The 21,308-nt window shown below is 39.2% G+C and overlaps 10 protein-coding genes across 10 annotated transcripts; 5 read left to right on the top strand and 5 right to left on the bottom strand.

Moving 5' to 3' along the window:
• Positions 1-730: 730 nt before the first annotated feature.
• Positions 731-1,210, top strand: ELE39_003007 (uncharacterized protein; the record flags this gene model as incomplete). Its single annotated transcript, XM_067346111.1, has 1 exon — positions 731-1,210. One exon carries the CDS (start codon positions 731-733, stop codon positions 1,208-1,210), a length of 480 nt encoding a protein of 159 aa, XP_067199684.1.
• Positions 1,211-1,242: 32 nt separating this feature from the next.
• On the bottom strand, positions 1,243-2,151 carry ELE39_003006 (PP2C phosphatase; the record flags this gene model as incomplete). The annotated part of the gene is made up of 1 exon (XM_067346110.1): positions 1,243-2,151. The coding sequence occupies one exon, from the start codon at positions 2,149-2,151 to the stop codon at positions 1,243-1,245; it is 909 nt and encodes a 302-aa protein (XP_067199683.1).
• A 239-nt stretch (positions 2,152-2,390) lies between these two features.
• Positions 2,391-2,854, top strand: ELE39_003005 (prefoldin subunit; the record flags this gene model as incomplete). The annotated part of the gene is made up of 2 exons (XM_067346109.1): positions 2,391-2,400; positions 2,478-2,854. 2 exons carry the CDS (start codon positions 2,391-2,393, stop codon positions 2,852-2,854), a joined length of 387 nt encoding a protein of 128 aa, XP_067199682.1.
• Positions 2,855-3,038: 184 nt separating this feature from the next.
• ELE39_003004 (Rf-A) lies at positions 3,039-5,374 on the bottom strand (the record flags this gene model as incomplete). Its single annotated transcript, XM_067346108.1, has 2 exons — positions 3,039-5,127; positions 5,247-5,374. The coding sequence occupies 2 exons, from the start codon at positions 5,372-5,374 to the stop codon at positions 3,039-3,041; spliced, it is 2,217 nt and encodes a 738-aa protein (XP_067199681.1).
• Positions 5,375-6,019: 645 nt separating this feature from the next.
• On the top strand, positions 6,020-6,895 carry ELE39_003003 (divergent membrane; the record flags this gene model as incomplete). The annotated part of the gene is made up of 1 exon (XM_067346107.1): positions 6,020-6,895. The coding sequence occupies one exon, from the start codon at positions 6,020-6,022 to the stop codon at positions 6,893-6,895; it is 876 nt and encodes a 291-aa protein (XP_067199680.1).
• A 174-nt stretch (positions 6,896-7,069) lies between these two features.
• Positions 7,070-8,782, bottom strand: ELE39_003002 (DEAD DEAH box helicase; the record flags this gene model as incomplete). The annotated part of the gene is made up of 1 exon (XM_067346106.1): positions 7,070-8,782. The coding sequence occupies one exon, from the start codon at positions 8,780-8,782 to the stop codon at positions 7,070-7,072; it is 1,713 nt and encodes a 570-aa protein (XP_067199679.1).
• A 98-nt stretch (positions 8,783-8,880) lies between these two features.
• On the top strand, positions 8,881-10,089 carry ELE39_003001 (SPOUT methylase; the record flags this gene model as incomplete). Its single annotated transcript, XM_067346105.1, has 1 exon — positions 8,881-10,089. The coding sequence occupies one exon, from the start codon at positions 8,881-8,883 to the stop codon at positions 10,087-10,089; it is 1,209 nt and encodes a 402-aa protein (XP_067199678.1).
• Positions 10,090-10,128: 39 nt separating this feature from the next.
• On the bottom strand, positions 10,129-10,476 carry ELE39_003046 (snRNP Lsm5; the record flags this gene model as incomplete). Its single annotated transcript, XM_067346150.1, has 1 exon — positions 10,129-10,476. The coding sequence occupies one exon, from the start codon at positions 10,474-10,476 to the stop codon at positions 10,129-10,131; it is 348 nt and encodes a 115-aa protein (XP_067199723.1).
• Positions 10,477-10,684: 208 nt separating this feature from the next.
• Positions 10,685-11,359, bottom strand: ELE39_003045 (charged multivesicular body 2a; the record flags this gene model as incomplete). Its single annotated transcript, XM_067346149.1, has 1 exon — positions 10,685-11,359. The coding sequence occupies one exon, from the start codon at positions 11,357-11,359 to the stop codon at positions 10,685-10,687; it is 675 nt and encodes a 224-aa protein (XP_067199722.1).
• A 265-nt stretch (positions 11,360-11,624) lies between these two features.
• Positions 11,625-20,963, top strand: ELE39_003044 (gigantic extracellular with interesting sushi (9x) and archaeal protease type repeats having the domain architecture; the record flags this gene model as incomplete). The annotated part of the gene is made up of 1 exon (XM_067346148.1): positions 11,625-20,963. One exon carries the CDS (start codon positions 11,625-11,627, stop codon positions 20,961-20,963), a length of 9,339 nt encoding a protein of 3,112 aa, XP_067199721.1.
• Between the last annotated feature and the right edge of the window lie 345 nt (positions 20,964-21,308).

Below are 21,308 nucleotides of genomic sequence, written 5' to 3'. Positions count from 1 at the left end.
TCCTTATTAAGGACTTGATTTGTGGGAGAAAGTTCCCGCCAAAGTTTCGATACTCTACGCGCCAACATAGTTACATGCAAATAGAGGGTATATATATATTGGTTGTAGATATCTTGGATTGTTGCCTTTAAGTAGAAGATATGTTTAGTTTGTGGAGGGAAAATTCCCTTGTTTTTTAAATTAAAACTTGGATTAATTCAGTTGAATTCTAAAGTCTTTGTGTAATATGAATCAGAATAGTCAACATTGTTTATAAATATATAGGTCGACTTTGCGTATAGTTAGAGTTATATAGAAACCTATAACTCTCCGATTTGCTCCATATGCCCAAGATATTTTTCTCCCCCCCCCCCCCAGATTTATTCTCAGTCACAAATCATTCGCTTCGAATACTGTGTCCTATCCTTTATTTACTGTCAAACTTGATCTTTTCCATCCCCGCCATTACTCTCCATTTATAACAAATAGACAAGAAAATGAAAATAAGCATTGAAGTGAAGAGAAAATGACGAAACCACCGACCTTTTCTGTGAAATACTAGTACATAGCTTTCATTTAACTATATTTCAACAAGGTACTCGTATTCTTGGCTTTTTCCATTCTCCGGGCTTAGCTTTAATAAAAATGGGTTGTTGGCGCCAAAATTCAAATTAGTAGAGGCAAATCAAGCCTAGAAAAATTAAGATTTCTAGCCTTGAACGTGCGGAAATAACCGTTTGGAGACTGGAAGATGGAGGAAATGTCGATGACAGGACCTAATAGGGTAACTGAAGAAGGAGGGAAGACTCGAGTGGTTAAGAAGGCAGTGATACCCAAGAATATTAAGGAAAATGATATCTATGTGACAAGAAAGAGGCCGTTAGTGGTATACTTTAGAAGGGCAATGAACCTTCTCACAGCCTCAGAGGCTCACAATTCCATTTACGAAGAGAGACTTGGGTGCAGACGGAACAAAAAGCTGCTCAAAATTGGAAAGGATGAACGGTCCGTGGTGGTACACGGAATGGGAGCTTGTATAATGACGGCAATATGGCTTGTTCAGGATTTGAAATCAAATCTAGGAGATAAAATCAAGATTGAAGTGACTACAAATACGATAAATGTGACTGATGTGCATATTAACGAAGAAAGAGAATGGGAGTCTTCCAAAAGGACAAGAAATGTAAGTGGAATATCAATTAAGGTTACTATGAACAAGCACGAATCTTGATCTTTTTAGACTATAGACATACTCCTGGCCAACTATTGGACTACCCCTATTGATACAGTGATATCATCAGGCTTTCCTCCAGCCACAAAACCAATAGTACCGTTGGATGTAATATCCGGCTGCAGTTTCTTGCTTAGTAAGTAGTTATTTAAGCTCATGGAGTATGGAGAAATGTGCTTAGAGCTTAAAGATAGCTGCAAAGCCTCCCTCCCGAGTTTTTCTGCAATTTTCTGTGGCTCATACAACAAATTACTATCAACTATGCGAATAACCTTATCCATTGAAACGTTGTCCCAAAGCCCATCAGTTGCAACAATTATGGTATCCCCAGATTTGATTCCTTCCAACATCATATAATCCGCATTATACGGAGTGTCAATACTACCAGTCCCCAGCTGAAAAGGAGTATTAAAGTTATGTTGTTGAATCTCTGACTCAAAAATGACCTCCTTTTCTTTTTTTCTATATATTACGCACTTTGAATCCCCTAGGTTAAATACATGAAGCTTATTATTATTGTCTAAATAAGCCAAACAAAGTGTAGAACTCCCAATAATCTTGGAAGATTTCATGTTCTCATAGCACTTGTTTACCATTTCAATAAATTTATCCTTGTCTAACTCGCATGTCTGATCCCTAGAATAATCGTTGATACTTGTTTCTATGTACTTTACAAGCTGTCTACTGTACATGGCTGAACTAACTCCCTGTGAAATCCAACCACCAACTCCATCCGCAACACAAATATAACTTGCTCCTACACAACAAGAATCCTCATTTTCACATCCTAATGGCTTTGTTGGGTTCCTTGATGTGTACACTCCTGTCAATAGTATCCTATTCTTACTGGATACCGATCTTTGTTTACTTCCGAATCTTGGCAAAAACCGGTTATGAGAAGTAGAATTAAATGAAGAACTGACCATTGGAAGGTACTTCATTCTTTCAGTTAAATTCTTTTTTTCCTCTGCCAAATCTATTTATTCTCTTTCTGGCATTTATTTATGCATAAATCATGATTTGGCGGGAAACCAACCAATTTCCATTATAAGGTCCCGTGTAGAATTTAAATATAAATTAAGAGGTACCGAGTTTTTGGAGAAAAAGTTAGGTCGGAAAAAAAAGGGTAGAAATACAACTAGAAGTTCCTTCTTTCGGTAATTTGGGTAAAATAAACAAAATGTCGGCAGGTAAGTTTTTAGGAGGTGGCTGTCCGGAGATGGAATTGGTTTATCTTAAACTCAAATAAATCCCTTTATTTCTATAGAAAAAGAAAGAGCTTCTAGAGAGAAGATCTCACAGCTAGATAGAAAGCTTAAGGTTCTGAGTAGTAAGATTTCCGAACTGTCTCAAGACAGCAAAGAGCATGGACTTGTACTTAATGCTTTTGAGAAGGTTGACCCAGAAAGGAGGTGTTTTAGAGTAATTGGCGGAGTTATGGTGGAGAGGACCGTGAAAACCGTTAAGCCTGCACTGGAGAAGGAGAAAGCCACTTTAGATTCCGCCATTTCCGAGTTAGAGAAGCAGTATGAATTGATAGAGGAAGAGCTTAAAACTTTGATTGAGAATCTGAACAAAGAATCAAACATGGCAGCTCCGTCCTCGTCTTCAGCATCATCTTCTTCCTCAGAAGTAAAAGCATGATGGGGAGCTACATGCATTGCAGCTATCCAGATAGTGAGATCGGGAATATGAAGGGAGAGATGAAGGGCTCAAGAGAATAAGAAAGGATAAAAAGAGGGAAAAGTAATTAACAGTTCTGTTGTCTTAGCCAGTCTGTCAGGCTTCAGAAATGAGAAAACTTCTTAGTTAATTAAATTTGGGAATCTCAATATGCAAACTGCCCAAATCCCATTCCGACTTTAACAGCACTATGAGCATTGCTAGTATTAGTCTCCTTAATATTATTGAGCTTGTCGTAAATGTACTCGAGCTTTCTTTTAGCCTCTCTGTTTAAGGTTTCTGGATTAGTCATATCCTCAGCCGAAAAGATCCGGTACTTAATTACTTCAGAGTCTTGATAGAGTTCTTTCCTTCCATTCAACTTAAAGACCCACTCGCTAAAGAGCTTGTCAGAAAAGAAGTCCTCGGTATTTTTTTCGGTGTTTTCCTTGAGAGATTCAAGCTTTTCTGCCGTGAGGCCATCCATTATGGCTTCTCCATGTTCTGCAAAAGCCACGGCTCTGATTGTTCCAGTGGAGTCAACAATCTCACAGCTCAAGATGTACTTTTTAATAGGGTTTTCAATGGACTGCTGGCAGCTGGGGCAATGGTAGTTTGGACCAAGAGATGTACTGCCCTCTTTTTCTGACCCATAAGGCAGTACTAAAGCATTGATACTGTTAGGATCTTCTATTTCAGTGACTTTTCGCTTGCACTTGGGGCAGCTGCTCCAGTAGTATTTGTTATCACGAATTGACCTTATAGTTCCATAAGTGTGAACCCAGATTCCCCCATCAAGCATATCCGACGAGTTGGACCCGGAAGTAGCAGTAGCAACAATTTCATCAATGCTGAGCCTTTGGGCTGAGGAGCTTGAGTTGGTGTTTCCAGGACTTGGACTAGACGAAGAGAGTGAAACTACCGACTCATGTACATTGGTCTGGGAGAAAAACCAATTCCTGAGCTCCTGCGACTGCTCAACTCCAGAGGGGTTCCATTCAATGGAAGAGCTGGAACCCAATTTCAATCTATACCCGTTAAACTCCTCGACTATGGCGTTTTTAACAGCAATAACGGGATTTTGAGAAATAAGGCCTTCGTCTAAGTGAGTTCTTTCTGACCACAGGGTCAAGTCAATGCTGTGACCAGACTTGTCAATGATTGTTAGTTCTCTTTTCTGGGTATCTACACCAGTAGACTTGACTGTGATCGTTGTAATTGGTCCAGCTCTGAGCAAAATACCCAAAAGATCCAGGGACTGGCCCTTAGAATATCGTCGAATGTCGGAAATAGGAACAAAGTTAAAGGTCTTCTTTGGGATCCGATCGTCCTGCGGCAAGCTTTGAATCTCTGCATCCTCGTTGAAGATGATTTCAAATTCATGTCCTGTAGTATTAAAGCGAGTATTGGCTTCTTTGACGTCTCCTCTTGAGAAGCTATATACTTCCCCCTCTCTCAGCATATCATAGAATTTATCAACAGCCTTCGTAAAGCATGTCGCCCTGATCTCGCTCCCATCTGCGTCACAAATCTCAAATGAAAACACTTTCCCTTCCTTTGTCTTGGATGAAGAGAACTTCCTGATATCGCTTTTGCTCACCACACGTCCAATAATCCTCCACCTGTGTAGATACGAAGTTATATTTTTTATCGGATAAACTGGAATGTCCTGGTTCCTCGAAACTGGACCCTTGGACTGCCCTGAGCTCGCTCCACCCCCGTATGGACCACTTCTCATTGTATGGCCCATATTTATAGAGCCTGGCCCTGAGGACTGCACGCTATCTCTGCCTGAAATGGGGCCTGAAGTTCCTGGTATCTGCCCTGCTGGTCCACCCCCTCTGTATCCGGCTTGTTGTGGTTGCATCTGAATATTGTGTTGTTGCTGTTGCTGCTGCATACCGCCACTGTTTGGCTCCGTTGAATGACTGGAATTTGGAGTACCAGATGAAGCTCCTATCTGGTTCTGAGCCACAGATTGCTTTTGGTCCCCTGGGCCTCCCGTAGCAGCTTTGCTGGACCCCATGCATGGATGTGGAGTGGCCTTTCCAATAGAAGTGAATCCGGACCAATGTCCGACTTTATCGTACTGTACAACAGTAACCAGCTTGGTGGAGTGAATCTCATTCAAAGAAAACCTTGTTATCTTAATCATATCCCCTGGTTGCAACTGAGTAGCATCTGACATTACCAGCCTTATGCTTAAGGGAGACCCATTGTCAAACATATTCGAACCTGCATCTGTTACGTGGACTCTGTGTGAATAGAAAAGAATTAAAAAATTAGTTAAATCGTCCGAATTATGTGCTTCTGGCCAAAAAAGAAGGCCTTAGATATAACTCTCCCTTTGACCAAACCACCTAATCAAACTTACAGTGCCCTTGGCCCTGAACGTATCAGGTTTATTGCCAATACTACTACCACGGAACCGCTTGGAGAAACCACTCCGGAAAGAAGCTGGTCACAAGTTCCTCTCTGAAGTTCTGAAGGAAATTCTGTCATTTCTCTCCAAAATCTGTATTTGGATGCCTTTTTCTTTACTAGGCCCCTAAACCACTCAAATTCGGCTTCTGGCCCGCTCTTTCCGCTCAAATGTAAGAAAACAAAAACCCCACTTTTATTATTTTTGTTTATTTACTTATACTGGGGCGTTCTGTGAAAATAGAAAAGGAGCGATATTGCTTCCTCCTGTTCTCTAATCTATCAACAACTTCTTCAATATTCTCTGGATCTTTAAAAAAAGTCTTTTTTTCAACTCTCTCTTCTTTTATTCTTTTATTCTATTATGCTTGGATACCTCAAAATTACTTATTTGGTCATTTTTTCTATTACGTAATTAAATTGTCCACACTATTTCATGTATGCATGCAAGCAAATGCTGGTATTAACCTTTAAACAAATTTACATGCAAAACTTATAAGACACCTAAAATTTAACACAATTTTAGAAGAAGTCTAAGAATTGAGATATTCTCGCAAAAGGAAAGGAAAGGCACAATTGCAGGCATTTTCTTTCCCATAACATTATTCTAAATCCTCATATTAAGCTTTCAGCCCAACACCCTTAGAACTTGTAGGAATTATAGAGACATCTGAAATATGTGGCGCCAATCACTTGTTAATATTAATTCTAATAAAATTTGTCAAAATGAACGGAAAGTCAGCATCAAACCCAGAACTGTGGCAGCTGGCTAGAAATAGCAGTGGATACAGAGAGCTATTGCTGGGAACTAGCAAGCTAGCGACGGTTCTCTGCATGAATCTGCATCTGTCACCAGGAACCACTCTGACTTCATATCACTACATATATAGGTTTTGGTCAAAGTTTGATATTCTCGAGACCGATCGTAAATTTATCGCAGCTGCAGCTGTTCTCTTATCTTGGAAGGTTAGAGAAGATATTGAGCCAACTCGAAGCTCCAGAAAACTTTCAGAATTATCCAGATTTCTGTATAGAATTATTAAAGCTAATTCGCTTTCCCAAGTGTCCAGTACTCCGATACCTCTTGAGCTTTCTTCGAGCTTCTGGATATATAAGGACTCAGGAAAAGAGTACACCCACTATATGGAGCAGATTAAGACCTACGAATTTGCACTTCTTAGAGCAATTAATTTTGACCTAGTTCCAATTGAACTGCCATTTTCACACATTGAAAGATTTACAAGAGTCCTGCTTTATTCTCCAAGGCTGAATGAGCATATTGAGGAAGGTGAGGAGGGAGAGGAGGAGGAAAAGGAATTTGAAGCTCTAAAAATGTTTAGACTCCTTGCTTCATCTATAAGTCTGGATTTCTATAGACTCCCAAATGTATGTATGCAATACGATGCTTTAGAAGTTTCATTATGCTCGGTATGGTATGCTGGAATCTTCCTATCTATGTCATTTGCATATGAAGATATTTCGGGATCCACTCAATCTTGGATTACGAAAATATGTCCAGAAATCAATACAGAACGTGTTGTTAAATGCATGGACGAGTGTTCAAAGGTTCTTATATGGCTAATTAATAGTGATTCCGCATAGTATATATGTTAATTTACCAAACTAATTACTAATTCCTATATTAGTTTACGGCTACTTATACATTAATTGTTAATCATAATTACTTTAATGCTTTTTACCTTATCTATTATTAACTTACCATTCCAGGCCTTACATATAAATATTCTAAATCAAGCAATAATAATAAATATACCTTTACCAATCCTCCTTGTTCGAACTTGTGTATCTCGCTCCAAGTGAAAGAGCGTCTCTAGGAGCTCCAGACTGGGTTCTCCTTTGTAACTCTAAAAGTTTGGTACACTGAGCAATACGATGTCCAAGTCCACCACAATACGCACAACCTCTAACCCCCCCAATCTCCTGTAGAGAAGTATTTGTACTATCAAACTGTTCCAAAAATGGAGGGATTTCCTGCTTTGCTTCTATTAACAAAGCCTTTAGATCGCATAATAACGCTTCTGGCACTGTATTATCTATAAATGTGGTTGAGACTCCAACAGAACCCCCTCTCCCTGTTCTCCCAATTCTGTGGACATAATTTTCAATATCTTTCGGCATATCAAAGTTTATTACATGCTGGATATTTGCAAAGTCTAATCCTTTTGATGCCACATCAGTACCAACAAGGACATCCATTTCCCCGTTTCTAAACTGCTCTATAGATCTTGAACGTTGCTCTTGAGTGAGGCCTCCATGTATTGCCACCGTATTTACTCCTTTTATTAATAAGTATTCATGAATTTCATCCACATCTTTCTTATTTTCGCTGAATATTAATACTCTCGGTGCTGTCTTTTGCAAACATGATAATAAACTAACGAGTCTCCGCTCCTGTCTGACATATTCGAATTCCTGAATTACTCTCAAATTTGCTGCTCCTGCTCTCCCCACATTAACTACGACCGGCTCAATTAAAGCAGTTTGAGCAAACTCTTGAGTCTTTCTAGGCATTGTTGCTGAAAACAAAACAGTTTGTCTCCTCTCATAAAAACTATCAAAAATGTATCTTACATGCTCCTCGAACCCCTTTTCAGTAAGCCTGTCAGCTTCATCCATACAAAAATACTCACACTGTTGTAATGTCACTTTTCGCCTTTTCAACAAATCTGCCAATCTTCCAGGTGTTGCTACCATCATATGTATACCCTTCTTTTTATACTCTGCAAGCTGCTGACCAGAATCCTCTCCTCCAATAACGCAAGATACCCTTAATTCTGGGTATTTAGTATTTCTTGGTTTGGAGGAATACTCGCCACTTTTCCCAGATTTTCCTGTTAAAAATTCAAGAAACTCGTCAATAATTCTCTTAATCTGTAGAGCAAGCTCTCTAGATGGACAAAGAACAAGAGAATGAGGACCCTCCATTCCTTTGAATGGAAGGCTCAACTCAGCCTCTAGAGAAAACATGATCATAGGCAGAACAAAAACTATAGTTTTTCCACTTCCTGTGAAAGCAAGTCCTATCAAATCTCTTCCCATAAGTATTATTGGAAGCCCCTGCATTTGAATCTGAGAAGGCTTAGAAATCCCCTTACTAGCCAGAGAATCCAATATTTCCTGAGGAAATCCCATATCTTTGAAGGATAATATCGGGGGAGGTACATCTGAGCCATTAACATCAATGAGCAAACGGGATCTGAGATCTTGACACTCGGATGCTGATAAACTCGAATACTTTTTCGGAACGCTCCAGGAGGTTCCCTCGTCCCTAGAAAAAGCTATTCCTTTAGCAATCTCATGAACTGCCTTCAACGGTGCACTGTATGATTGGTTGACAGCTGCTAACAACTTTTCCTCCTCTGCCTTCAAAGCATCTATAGTGTAATGAGGGTTCAATCTTCGCCTTTTTTCCTCCTCATCTCTAATAGACTTTGAAATCGCATATAGAGATCTCTTGTTATCATTCATTGCACTAAATACCCACTTTTATTAAATCCTCATTACTGAGTGTGGCGCCGGCGCCATTATCTGTTGTTGACATTAAGAAATCTGTAAAGAAATCAAAGATGGGCACGAAAAAGACTATTAAAGGTAGACAGGGACAGTCAAAGCACAATCCAAGCTCGAGGGAAAGGTCCAGGAGTAAGAGACCAAACGAACTCCATACTGGCTTTCAAACTAATTTGGAAGAAAATGATGATATCCTTTCAAGGATACCGTTTGCAGGAAGTCCATCAAAATCCACATTAAGTGTTGCAATTCCGGCATCTATTGTTGGGAACGCTCAATCTTTTGAGCTGAGAGCGTATTTGGTTGGCCAAATTGCTAGAATAATTTCTGTATTTGGTGTGGACGAAATTATTATTTACGAGGATAAGTGCAAAGATGTTACGGATAATGAGAATAGGTCTTCAAAGGAATGGGTAGAATTTGCTTGTTCAAAATGGATGGAGTTCTTCGTGAAGAACTTAAAGTATCTTGAGACTCCTCAATATCTCAGAAAGACTCTTTTCAAGTTTGATAACGATTTTAAGTTTGCAGGTCTGCAGAACCCAATTGATGCTCCTCACCACATGAGAATTTCTGAATGGCTTCCTTATAGACAGGGAGTGATAGTTCCGGGTCCAAAGTTCTTTAAAGGATCTATTTTACCTGATCACAGAAATAAGGGTTCTTGGGTTAACTGCGGACTTCCTGTGGAAGCTTGGATTGAAACTGAGATTAAAAACAACACTAGAGTTACCATTAAAATGTCAAAGGAGTCAGAAAGTCTTCACAAAAAGCTCTGTTCTGAATTCAAGAAATCTGGAAGGTATCCTGAAATTAAATCCTACTTTACCGGGAAACTGGTTGAAGATTCAGCTCCGTATAGCAAAAAGGGAATCTACTGGGGATACAAAGTTAGGCCAGCAAATTCACTTAAGAGCGTTTTCAGTGACTCAGAATACGAAGGAGGGTACGATTTGAAGATAGGAACTTCTGAGAGAGGCGAACCAGTTGATAATAACTTTACACTCTTCTATAAAGGCAAAGATCCTAAATCCCAAAGTTTTAAACATATATTAATAGTGTTCGGTGGCCTTGGAGGTCTTGAAGATGTGCTTAGTGATCCTCAATGTTCTCTAGACAAAGTCAAAGACCCCTCCTCTTTATTCGACATGTACATTAATATATGCCCAGAGCAAAGGTCCAGAACCATAAGAACAGAAGAAGCTCTTGGACTTACGTTAGCCTTACTTAGACCTCACCTTTTAGAAAATAACAAAAACTTATAATTAATTAGTTTCCTACTACTTTCCTTCCCAAAGCTATATCTAAGAAAAGTTAAAGCTGTCTGGATCCCCTCCGGGAATCAACATTGCTACATTATTTCCACTCAACAATATAGTCTCCAAGCGATTCACCATGACTCTCTTTAGCCTCTTGCTTTCACCAGCTGAATCCCCCTCATCAGCCTTAAATCCATACTCCTGGACGTCATCCAACACCATATTTACATATTCGTCAAATCCCCTAAGAACTCCACTAAACTCTTTATCGCCCTTCATCACTACATATATTCTACTCCCAATACATTTGTCTATCAAAGCCAAGGGAAGGATAGTATTCCCTCCCTTCTGAGCACCTCCTCCCTGAGATTTATTAGCTGGTGTCTCGCTCATGTAATGTACTTCCTAACTTTATTTCATCCAATTCAAATTTTTACTCTTATTTGGCATTATTAGACCTCGTAATATACTCCCAATTAGGCGGGAAGGTTAATTTTTAAAATACAGGTAAATTCATAAATTTAAAGAAAAGTTATAGAAATTTAGCATTATAAAAAGCACAGCTAATAGATGGCTGGAAACGAACTATTTCAGTCTATACCTATCTATTCTCGCCAAGTTTCTTAATTCTTTCTTCGATTGAAATTCCCGAGTCTCCATCGCTAGGGTTATCTTTATTTGAAGAGCTATAAGATAATAGTTTGCAAATATCAGGGTTTTTAGTTCTTACCGACTCCTTTTCTTTACCCTGCCTCACTGATTCGCACACTTCCATGTATATTTTATTCACTAAAGCCTCCTCCTCCTCGGGCTGGGACTCGTTCCCCAAAGCTACGTCTATGGAGTCGTTGATTATATCACCTTTCACATCCAGCTTATCTGATTCTCTTGCAAAGTTCCTCAAAATCCCCTGTATTGTAGAAATTTCTGTAGAATCATTAACCTTTCCCATTATTGAGTTGAGATCAGATATCGCGCTGTTTACCTGGAGCTGACTCTTTACGGATGTAAGTCTCAGCTCTGCACCCATAAGCTGGCTCCTCGCTAGATTCAACCTCTCCATTTGCTTTCTCACTTTCAAAATATCCCTGCTGAAAATTTTTGCGGACTCCGTATAACCTTTTTCCACTGCAATTCGAATTTCCTTCATCAGTTTGGCCTCCTCCTGCTCAAGTTTCTGAATCTCTCTGTCTACCTCACGAATCGCCTTGGAAACTGCTCTCTTGTTCTTGTTTAGCTCATCCCTTATGTCAATCTTGCTTCCCCAAATCCCCATATTTCTTTCAATCTTATTGGTAATTTTCTCAGGCTGGAAAATTTCTATTTCTAATTGCCCGCCTAATACCATTTATATAAACTTGCTAAAAAATCGTCCAGGGAGTGAGTCAAAAAAGCAAATGAGCTTGAAATTGTCACTTTGACTAGTCCTAAAATCCTCTCCCACTCCACACTCTCTAAGAAAATGATGTCAGAAAGGTTTTTGTCTCATAAGCGCATAATTGAATCTAAAATCACCCATGCTCGTAAACGGGTTGAAACGCATGTACGGGAATTTCCCTTCGTCTGGTTCCGATTCTCTTGCAACTTCTACAGCTGAAGATAGACTTTTAATAAGCTTTTATAGGTTCTTTTTTCTCTATGAGCCTCTTCATAGGAGAGAAATGAGCCAGTTGTACAGGGTTCTTAAAGAAGGACTTCACCTATATATATTTCTAGGGCTTGCTGCACTACATCTTGTGAGGAGTAATTTCCATGGACCAGATTTAGGGAAGCTGATTGAAATCAGGAAATGTGCTTCGTCTCAGGACTGTGCAGGAAGACTATGTTTTAACAAGTTATGTACTGGACTTGCTGGAACGCAAGAAAAGAATTATTTTTGTCTCAAGGGACAGAAATGTATTATAGACTCTTTTCCTGGTTATTTTAACCCATCCAAACAAACAACTTACGAGATTGGAGTGGCTCCGTACGATTCCGAGTGTTCGGGAAAGAGTTTATACAAATTTGAATGTATTGTGACATCAGAAAATACATGCAATATCCGAATTCCTACCCATATTTTAGAGCTAGGTAAATACAAGTTATGTGGAGCTGCTTTCCCGAAAGAAGCCTCTCTCGGCTCAAAGCGGTTTAATTTGCAAGTTCCCACTGGAAATTTACTGGTTATTGGGTTTAAAGAGTCCCAGAGATTAATTGATAACGCTTTAAGACAAAAACTCGCAACAAAGAAACATCTTTTAAGTCAGGAGATTCTATTCAAAGACGAAAACCCCAAGATCTGTACTGCAAATGTGCCTTGTACTATCTCAGGAATCCAAGGATTTGGCTTATCTGCGAATTCAAGAGTGATGGAAATCAATAATTCGACTTCAAGTATCTGTGGAAGAGATTTGGAAGAAAATGAACTTATTTACGTTCATAAATGTAACTCCTATAACCACGGAACTGAATGTTACATTAATAGTCTATCAGTGAAGCCTCAAATCACTACTTTATGTGGATGTGTTCTTACCGATAATTCTAGTTGTACTAATTCTTCGGATTATAATGTTTATTTAGGAAACGTTGTTTATCACAGAGGTATCCAGAAAAGTGATCCTAAACAGGAATTAGAAGAACAAATCACAGCTTTTCAGAACAACACTCTGACTAAAGAAAGAGCTGAAATTAGAAGACTTCAAAAAGTGGATCCCTGTGCCAGTTGTGTTAATGGATATGGATTATGTTATGGGAATCCAAAGACCTGTTATGGAGGCTTTGGAAATAATCCGTATGAGCCTCCTTTAATTCTTTGTGTGGATGGATATGACTGCAAGGTTAAAGGGAAGATTCTGGGAGAACAAATAACATCTAGGTACAAAATAGCTGCGAGTCCTATGATGGGCTGTGGAGTTAGAATACTGGGAAGAGAGGAGTCGATGTTTAACTCACAAAACCAATGGAACTGTGAGGGAGGGAATCCTTTTGATTGTGAAATTCATTTTGGTGTAGGAAGGAGATACAATAGAAGTGAAATTAACTCCAACACAATGCTTTTGTGTGGATGCCCAGACTTTGCATCTGTGGGAATGCCTTGTGATGATCCAGCTGAATTTTACTTTCCAGTAGCTCAAGTAAGAGTTGTAGAGTGTACTGATAATACTCATTGCATGCACAACGCCTTGGCTTCCTGTAATTTGGATACAAATCAATGTCAGGGAGTTCTTCCCAGTGTTGCTCAGATTGGGCTTGGGACAATGCAATGCTTATCTAGACAGAGCTGTACTATAGCAAATATAGGACAATTCATTGGAGGAGAGATGTATAGAGTTATTCAGACTGCTCCATATGTCAAATGTGGGGCTAATGTAGCACTGGATCCTGATTATTATCAAAAGGTTCAAACTCAAATGGAGAATACCGGTCCCGGAGGAATGGGACTGCCATGCATAGTCCAGAGTCACGAATCTGAAGGAAATGGAGATCCAAACTCTCCGAGAAGTAATAATTGTGCTATAAACCTCGGGACAAATGCCATTTTGGGAGTTAATCGGCTCTGTGGATGTAGCGGAGTAGACAGGGATGGCAATGGGATTCCATGTGATTCGGCAGAGGATTTCGACACGGATCTTGGGCTTCTGGATGTTGGAGAGTGTAATACTGACAAAGATTGCAAACCAGGACAAGTTTGTACTGAGCATAAGTGTCTGAATGACCAGCTTCTTCCGTACCCGACAGGATTCTCTCCCTTAAATCATTCCACCCTCATTCCTCCAGTTAAGCAGTTAGTTATTAGGTTCAACGAAAATATAGAATACCCAAAGAATTGGCAACCCAGGAGGCTTGTGATCTCAAGTAATGTTTACTACAGAACAAGACCTCTGGAGATTCCTATCTCTCCTCCTCAGAAGGAGTCTAGATCAAACAATCACCACCAACAGTTAACCGTAATGAATAGTGAGGAGAAAACGAAAAACTCAGAGTCTTCCAGATGGACTTGGTGGAATAAAGCTAAAAATCAAGGATCTGGCTCTGGGTCCAATTCCGCTCCATTTACCGCTCCAGTACTTTACACAGCGGATGTTAGAGACCAAAAAATAGTGGTAAGCTTCGATTCTAGGACTCCTCTTCCTGAAGACAACTATGTGGTCGGTCTCGAAGCTGGTGCAATTTCCGATTTACACGGAAATCCAAATGATGGGATTCCCTTTTGGACATTTACTATAAGTAGAAACGTCTCCTGTCCATATATGTATATAACAGGCTTTAGCACAAACAATGGGAATGTTAATGGATTGTATATGCCGTGGAAAGCTCCCAAGAACGGAAAGGCAGTTTGGAACGGAGGTGAGAGGAAACAATTTTACATTTACTATTCTATTTTGGATTCTGAATCCAAAAATGGGACCTGGGTAATTGATAGGGACCTTGACAGTAGCGATATTCTCTCTTTTGCTGAGTCAGTTCTTCCGGAACCAAATAATCACATTCCTCCAGATGGGAAGAGTACCAACTGGAAAAAGTGGGTTTCCATTAACCCAGAGGAAGAACCCGAGTGGACTGACCATGGGGATATCTCCATAATCTGTAGAAGTTTTCCAGAAAAGTCTCCTCCGTCATTGATTGCAATCCACCCTCCATTGGGGAGCGTGGATGTTTCCCCAAATAACACGGAAATTAAGCTTACCTTTAACAGAGCGATGAACTATGGCCACTGGGCCTGGTTCAATATCACGGGACGGACAACAGGCCATTTAATTCACATTCCAACGGATTTCGAGGCCAAAAATAGAGGAATTTCTGTTATTTCTAATCAGACATCGGATGTGATCCTAAGACCATACGAGAATTTGGTAGAAGGAGAGGTTTATGATATCACAGCTGAGCTCGGGGCCTTGACAGATCTTACTTACCAACCATGGGGAAATGTGGGTCCAAATCAGCTATTTTTTACTACTAGTGGAGAGTCCTGTAAGGAGTTGGATCTCTTGTCTTTCTACGATCACAATGATATCACAAGGTACCAATTGGAATATAGTCATTCCCCAAGAAGCGATAGAGGAGCTTCAGATCTCATCTTATTTCCCCCAGGAACCAATGCAAAACTCAAATGTAACTCAGGGTTTTCTACAAAAAAGTTCCAAGAGGATTCGGAAGAGAGCGATTCTGAGACAGACCAGGAAGGAAGCTTTGGGTGTGTTAGGGGTAAGTGGCAGGTAGTAAAAAGGATTCATTGTTACCAGAAATGCAAGCCCTACCCAATTTCTTCTTCTTCCAGCCAAAACTACATTATTCAAAGCAGTTCTCCCTCTGGAGATTTATTCTCAGAATTTGAAGATCAGGAATCTGAGTATTTAAACGGTTCCAAATTGTTGGTTAAATGCGTTGGGACAAAGGGTTCAGAAGTGATTACATGCAAAGACGGAGTTTGGAGTGCTCTTACATTGATTTGTGGAACATCATGTCCTCCCTACTCTCTCCCGAATGAAAATTACGTCTTTAAATACGAAAAAGACAGAGTTAAACATACTCCAGATTCTGAAATCACCATTTCATGTAGTAAAAATTCAGATAAATTGGTTCAATACCCTGAGGAAAAGATGGTAATTGACCAAGAAAGTAGTGAATTTAAGATCATATGTAGTGAAGGACGCTGGGAATCTGATAAACAATACAAGTGTTTCAAGAAATGCATTCCAATTTCTGAATCTTCAATGAGTTTAGAGAAATCTGTGGTAATTGAGTATAGTGAAGAAATGAGCCTTGGTCACTTGAGACATGGATCCATGGCAAGGATCAAGTGTTCAGAGGATTGGAGTTCTGTGGGAAAAACGGAAGAAACAATCTTCGGATGTTATGATGGTTCCTGGTTTTCCTTGGATAATAATTTATCTCCAACCAGCGTCCTTACCTCCAATTCGTTGCCCAATGAACTAATCTGTGAAAGAAAATGTAGGGACATGGAGATTTTCTCAAACAAGGCCTACAAAATTGAGAACCTTGCTTTAGAGAGAGGTCTTCCCGGATCCAAGGTTAGGATATCCTGCGAGAGAGATTTTGGTTCAGTCCAAATTGGCACGAGGACCAGTGATATAGTGGAGTGTCTGAATGGAGTTTGGGGGATTCCAAAGACTATTTGTATGAATCATTGCGAACCCCCAGAACAGGTTCTTGGTAAGGCTTACTCAATCAATAATGAGCTTGGATCAGTCAAAAGGAAGGGATTGTACGTTCATGGGACCAGATTAGTGATTTCCTGCTCTGATCAAGGAACCTTGATTCAAGGAGGAGAACTTCACCAAACTGCCAGCTGTACTAACGGAGAGTGGATCTTTGATAACGTGCTAATCTGTGCATCGAAGTGCTCTACTTTGAAACTTCCAGCCAAGTATCTTATTAGAAGTCAAAATAGTTCAGATTTTTCTGCTGATACAGGAGATACACGTATAATAGCCTGTACAAAACCTGGAAATTCTGACATAGAAGAGACAATAGTTTGCAAGAACGGGGAGTGGAAGCCTTCAATTCCGAGCATCGACTGCTTTTCAAACTGTAATATAGAAGATCTGGAACCTCTGAGGGAGTTTTTCGAGATCTTAAACATTGGAGAGGGAAGAAGATCACTTGTTCATGGGGAATCTGTCAAGATTAGATGTAAAAAGGGATATGTAAGGAAAACAGGTCCTCTTCGTGATTCTTTGAAGTGTTACAACGGTGTTTTCCAGGTTCCAACTTTGATTTGTGAAAGGCCAAGCTGTTTTGATGGAATTCAGAATCAGGGAGAATTTGGAGTTGACTGTGGAGGGGTTTGTGAGAGAAAATGTCCAGACACCTGCTTTGACGGAGTTTTGAATGGGGACGAAACCTCCATTGATTGTGGAGGTTCCTGTGGAACAGAAAGTTGTCCCACGTGTAATGATAGAATCAAGAATGGAGATGAGACAGGAATTGACTGTGGAGGAAGTCAATGCCCTACTTGTGAACCTTGTCATGGGTTTCCTTTGAACAACCTTCCGGAAGGAACCATATTAAGTGTTGATGGAGGATTCAGTTACATTGAGGATATCCAAAAAGAGTCTCTTTTGATAGATAATATGGCAATTGCTTCTGGGAGTGAATTACATATAAGATGCATCCCAGGATGGGAACAAGACGAGACCCTTAAGTCTAAGCTTCAGATCCTGGCTTGCAATGATGGGAAGTGGTCTCTTCCTGGTCCAAACGAAAGAATGAGTCTTAAATGTGCAGCTCCAAGCTGTGAAGATGGGATCCAAAATGGAGACGAGTGGGGAGTTGATTGTGGAGGAAGCTGTGAGAATCACTGTTCTTCCTGCAATGATGGGATTAAAAATGGAGATGAGACAGGAATCGATTGTGGAGGTTCCACTTGTAGGAAATGTAATTCTTGTGATTCAGAGTTCATTTTCAGATTAGAGAGCTCCGGGAAGTATATTCTTTCCGGGAATTCTTTAAAGGAAGAAGTTCTAACTCATGGATCTAAGTTAGTTGTGGGATGCTCCTCCAGGGAAGCTTCCGTCACTCTTGCATGCAATGACGGAGAGTGGGTTAACAGAGAATCTGTCAAATCTCTTCCATGTGGAAGAAATGGACTTTTGAAAGTCTCCCAAGCAACCAACATGATAGAGGAAGGTGTTCTGAACATTCCCTTGGAAAACTTTGCTAGTTGTCACCAAAGCTCGGAAAAATGTTGCAAGCTTATTCGAAGATTCTCCGAAGTTTGGGGTGGGGAGTGTGGAACTATGTATAGACAAGGAAGAGATACAACAATTAAAACTTTTTGTAAGGGAAAATGTATGAGTCTACTGAAAGAATCTTTGAATGAGTATAAGAGAGAAGTCTCAGATTCTGAGGGAGAAAATAGAAATCTTGAGTATAATATGCTTTCAATGGAGTGTATTGCAGCCAAGTCAATTTCAAACATTATAGAGTCTCATTTGTGTCAATCCTCTGACCTTAAGGATGTCTGTTCCTCCTCTTTTCACGAAACTCTGGTGATCATCAACGAACCTTCTCTTCTTCTAGGTCAACAAAAAACCCTAAAGCAGATTTGCGAAAAGGATAGTTGCCATAGAAGGAATTTAAGACTCATCCGGGCTTTGTCACACCTTTCAAAAGTCACAAGTCAAAAAGGAAATGAAAATATGGATCAAAAAGTAGAAGTATCTTTCGTTAGAAGGCAGAGTTCTATGTACCAAATATCCCAAAATGATCATCTATACAAGGTATCTAATATGAACGAGGACTTTTGGAAGCAAATAATTCTTACACAGAGTGAAAAATCACTAAACCTTATTTGTTTAAGTGTTAAAAGTCTTTCTAATCCTAAGGAAAAGCATTCTTGTATCAACTCAGTTTCAGAAATGATCAACTCAGACAGATCATCGGTAAACTGGCTTCTTTCCTTAATACAAGAAAAAAATGAAAAGGAAAAGGGAGGCGAAAGAGATACAAAAAAGAAGCAAAATCTAATGGATATGTGTATTAGAAACCTTCCGGAGGATTCATGTCTCTTTTTTGCAACTAGAATCTTTGGACAACTTTTACTAGAAGTGGGAAGCGAGATAAATAACTTAAGAATGAGACAGGCTGGATTATTATATAGATCTTTTGGTAGGTACTTTTGTCAGGAAGCCATGAATAATAGATTCTGTGGCCAATTTCTATTTGGAGGAATTAGAAACAGTCCAGACTGGTGGGAATCCTTCAGGAGTTCAATCTTTGGAAATATTTCTCAGAGAGATATATGTAGTCCTTATCATATAAATTTTGGTTGCTCTCCACACTGTAAAAAGAAGTTACTGGATCAACTAAATAATAGGGGATGTTGTTTTGCAGCACAACTGGAGATTCAAAGAGGAATTCTGGGTATGGAGAATGATATTTCAAAGCTTAACAGTGAAAGAAGCGTTGATTATTTAGAGCAGAGATGCGGATTCAGTATGGATAGGGTCTGTAGTTCTGGAGTAAAGACTGATCTTATTATTCTAGAATTCATTTACAAGGATTTGAATTACTTTGAAATATCAAACTCAATCCAAGAGGAAATATTGAGAAACAGTATTCGTGAGACTGTAAGTAGTTTCCTGAGTATTCCAATTTCTGATATCCCAAGAATTAGAGCTTGGCCTGGAAGTTATGTAGTAGAAGTCTTAATAGATTCAGGATTATCTTCTAGAACTGTTTTAATGACTTTAGAGGAGGGAATTGAGCAGTTGGCTAAGGAACTAAACAAAATAGATTCCCTTGATACTGATTTTGGAATCAAAGTAAGTAAATCAACAATTTCACATTCAAGATCTCTCTCAACTTCAATTCCCCCTCCTCCACCTTATGTTGGGACTTTTGATATGGATTCCCTCAGTAATCAATTAGATTTTCCAAACTGTCCAAGACCCTCGCTGGGAATCCTCGGAATAGAAGATCAGGAAAATGGATACGAAGTTAATGGAGACAACTCCCTTAAGCAAGGGGCTTTTAGAAACGTAGCATGTTCCTACAACTATCATCCAGTTCCTCCTTCTCCTGCTTCTCAATCTTTTATTTGTGATAATGGAAGGTGGAGAATTACTCAGCATGAGGCAAAAATACTTTGCAAGAAAGCATGCAAGCCTTTCAGTCCATTATCTTTTTCTCTTCCTGATTTAGGACAGAATAATTTGGAAGATAATAACAGTAACAAGTACATATATAATTCAAACACAAATCAAAAGCAGCTTTATACAAGCATTGGATATAGTGGGGATATGTATTCAAGCTTAAGTTCGTATCAGAGTCAAATGAATTCTCCCTCATCTTTTAATCAATTTACTATAACTGGGGTGGGAAATGATCATGGTTCTACTAGATCAATTTCTTGTTCTGCGGGATATGTTTCTGATAATCCAGAAATAGATTCTGAAACTTTCCAATGTATCAATGGAAAATGGGAGTCCAACTCGGAAGAAAGGTTTAATTGTGTGAAGGGAGCCGAAGCTTCACTTAAGTACTGTAGAACTAGTTTTCTCTCTAACGTCCTTGGGACTGAAAAATTCATGGTTGAGGAGCTATTTGATCTTTCTAGCAATAAGTCTGAAGATTGGAAAGTCTTCAAAGTAACTTGTTCCAGAGGATATGAAGCAAAGATTGAGCCAATATTATTAGCATGTAGCAATGGGAACTTCTATAATATACCTGGAGATACTGTAACTATTTCAAAAAGTAATGACCTTGAGTTTATTCATACTCTGATACTTAAGACGGTTTACGGAGTTACATATAGTGAAAGTTTGAGTTTACCAGTCTCCTCTAGATCGCTTCCAAAGTCTCCCTCGATTACGTTTTTCAGATCCAATCTCGGACTACAGGAAGAAATAGACTCAGAGTCAGAAAGGAACATATTTTCCATAATTGAATGTATTCCAAAGCAAGTAATGAAACTATCTGAAAGTAAGGGACTTTCAGGCCCTGCTTTATATGCAATCTTATTTGCTCCCTTAATATTAGGAATGTTAATTTTAGCAATACTATTTTGGTTCAGAAGGTACAAGTGGAAGAAAAACCTCGAGAACAATCAAAGTACAGAGGGAAGAAAAGAAACTCTGGCCATTTTGGATGTTAAAAGGAGGAACAATTTGTGTGATATTGAAACAGCAAGTCCCGCATCAGAGTTAGAAAAGATGAGTAATCAAGAAAGCTCATTTCTTTCTGAAATTCAGTCTCCGTCCGAAAAAAGAAACAGCAAAGCCAGTAGGCAGGTCTCCCACACACTTTCTGGACAAGCCATCCACGAAAAGCCAAGCTTGGAACTTTCGAAGATTAAGGGAAAGAAAATCTTTAAGGAAAAAGGTGAAAAGATGGGTTCTGAGGGGAAAAAAACAAGACAAAAAGGGGTTCTTTTATAGGCACATGTCAATTGGTAGGTTCTAAGTAAGAGCTCGTTTCCTCAAATTAACTAATAATTATTGAAATGCAGTTGTATATTTTACAAAAAAGAGAATAACTCAATTAATTGGTCAATAACATGTACATAAGTTGAATATGAATCTATATTATATAGTATTTTAAGTTATATGATATATTTTTTTCTTTTCTATATTATCTCTAATTGTCGGTTGATAAATTGTGTAAATTGAAAATTTTGTAAAATTTATTCTAGTGGCAAAACAGTTGGAAATAGGATGGGGAGCTATTTTTGATGGACCGGGTTTACCCAGTTAAAAATGAAGTAATTCGTCAGATTTCAGGAA

Source organism: Cryptosporidium sp. chipmunk genotype I (assembly GCF_004936735.1).
Source record: "Cryptosporidium sp. chipmunk genotype I strain 37763 chromosome Unknown contig_39, whole genome shotgun sequence".
Lineage (NCBI taxonomy): Eukaryota > Apicomplexa > Conoidasida > Eucoccidiorida > Cryptosporidiidae > Cryptosporidium > Cryptosporidium sp. chipmunk genotype I.
The sequence above is the reverse complement of the archived record's forward strand: the minus strand, read 5'-3'. Positions and strand labels throughout refer to the sequence as shown.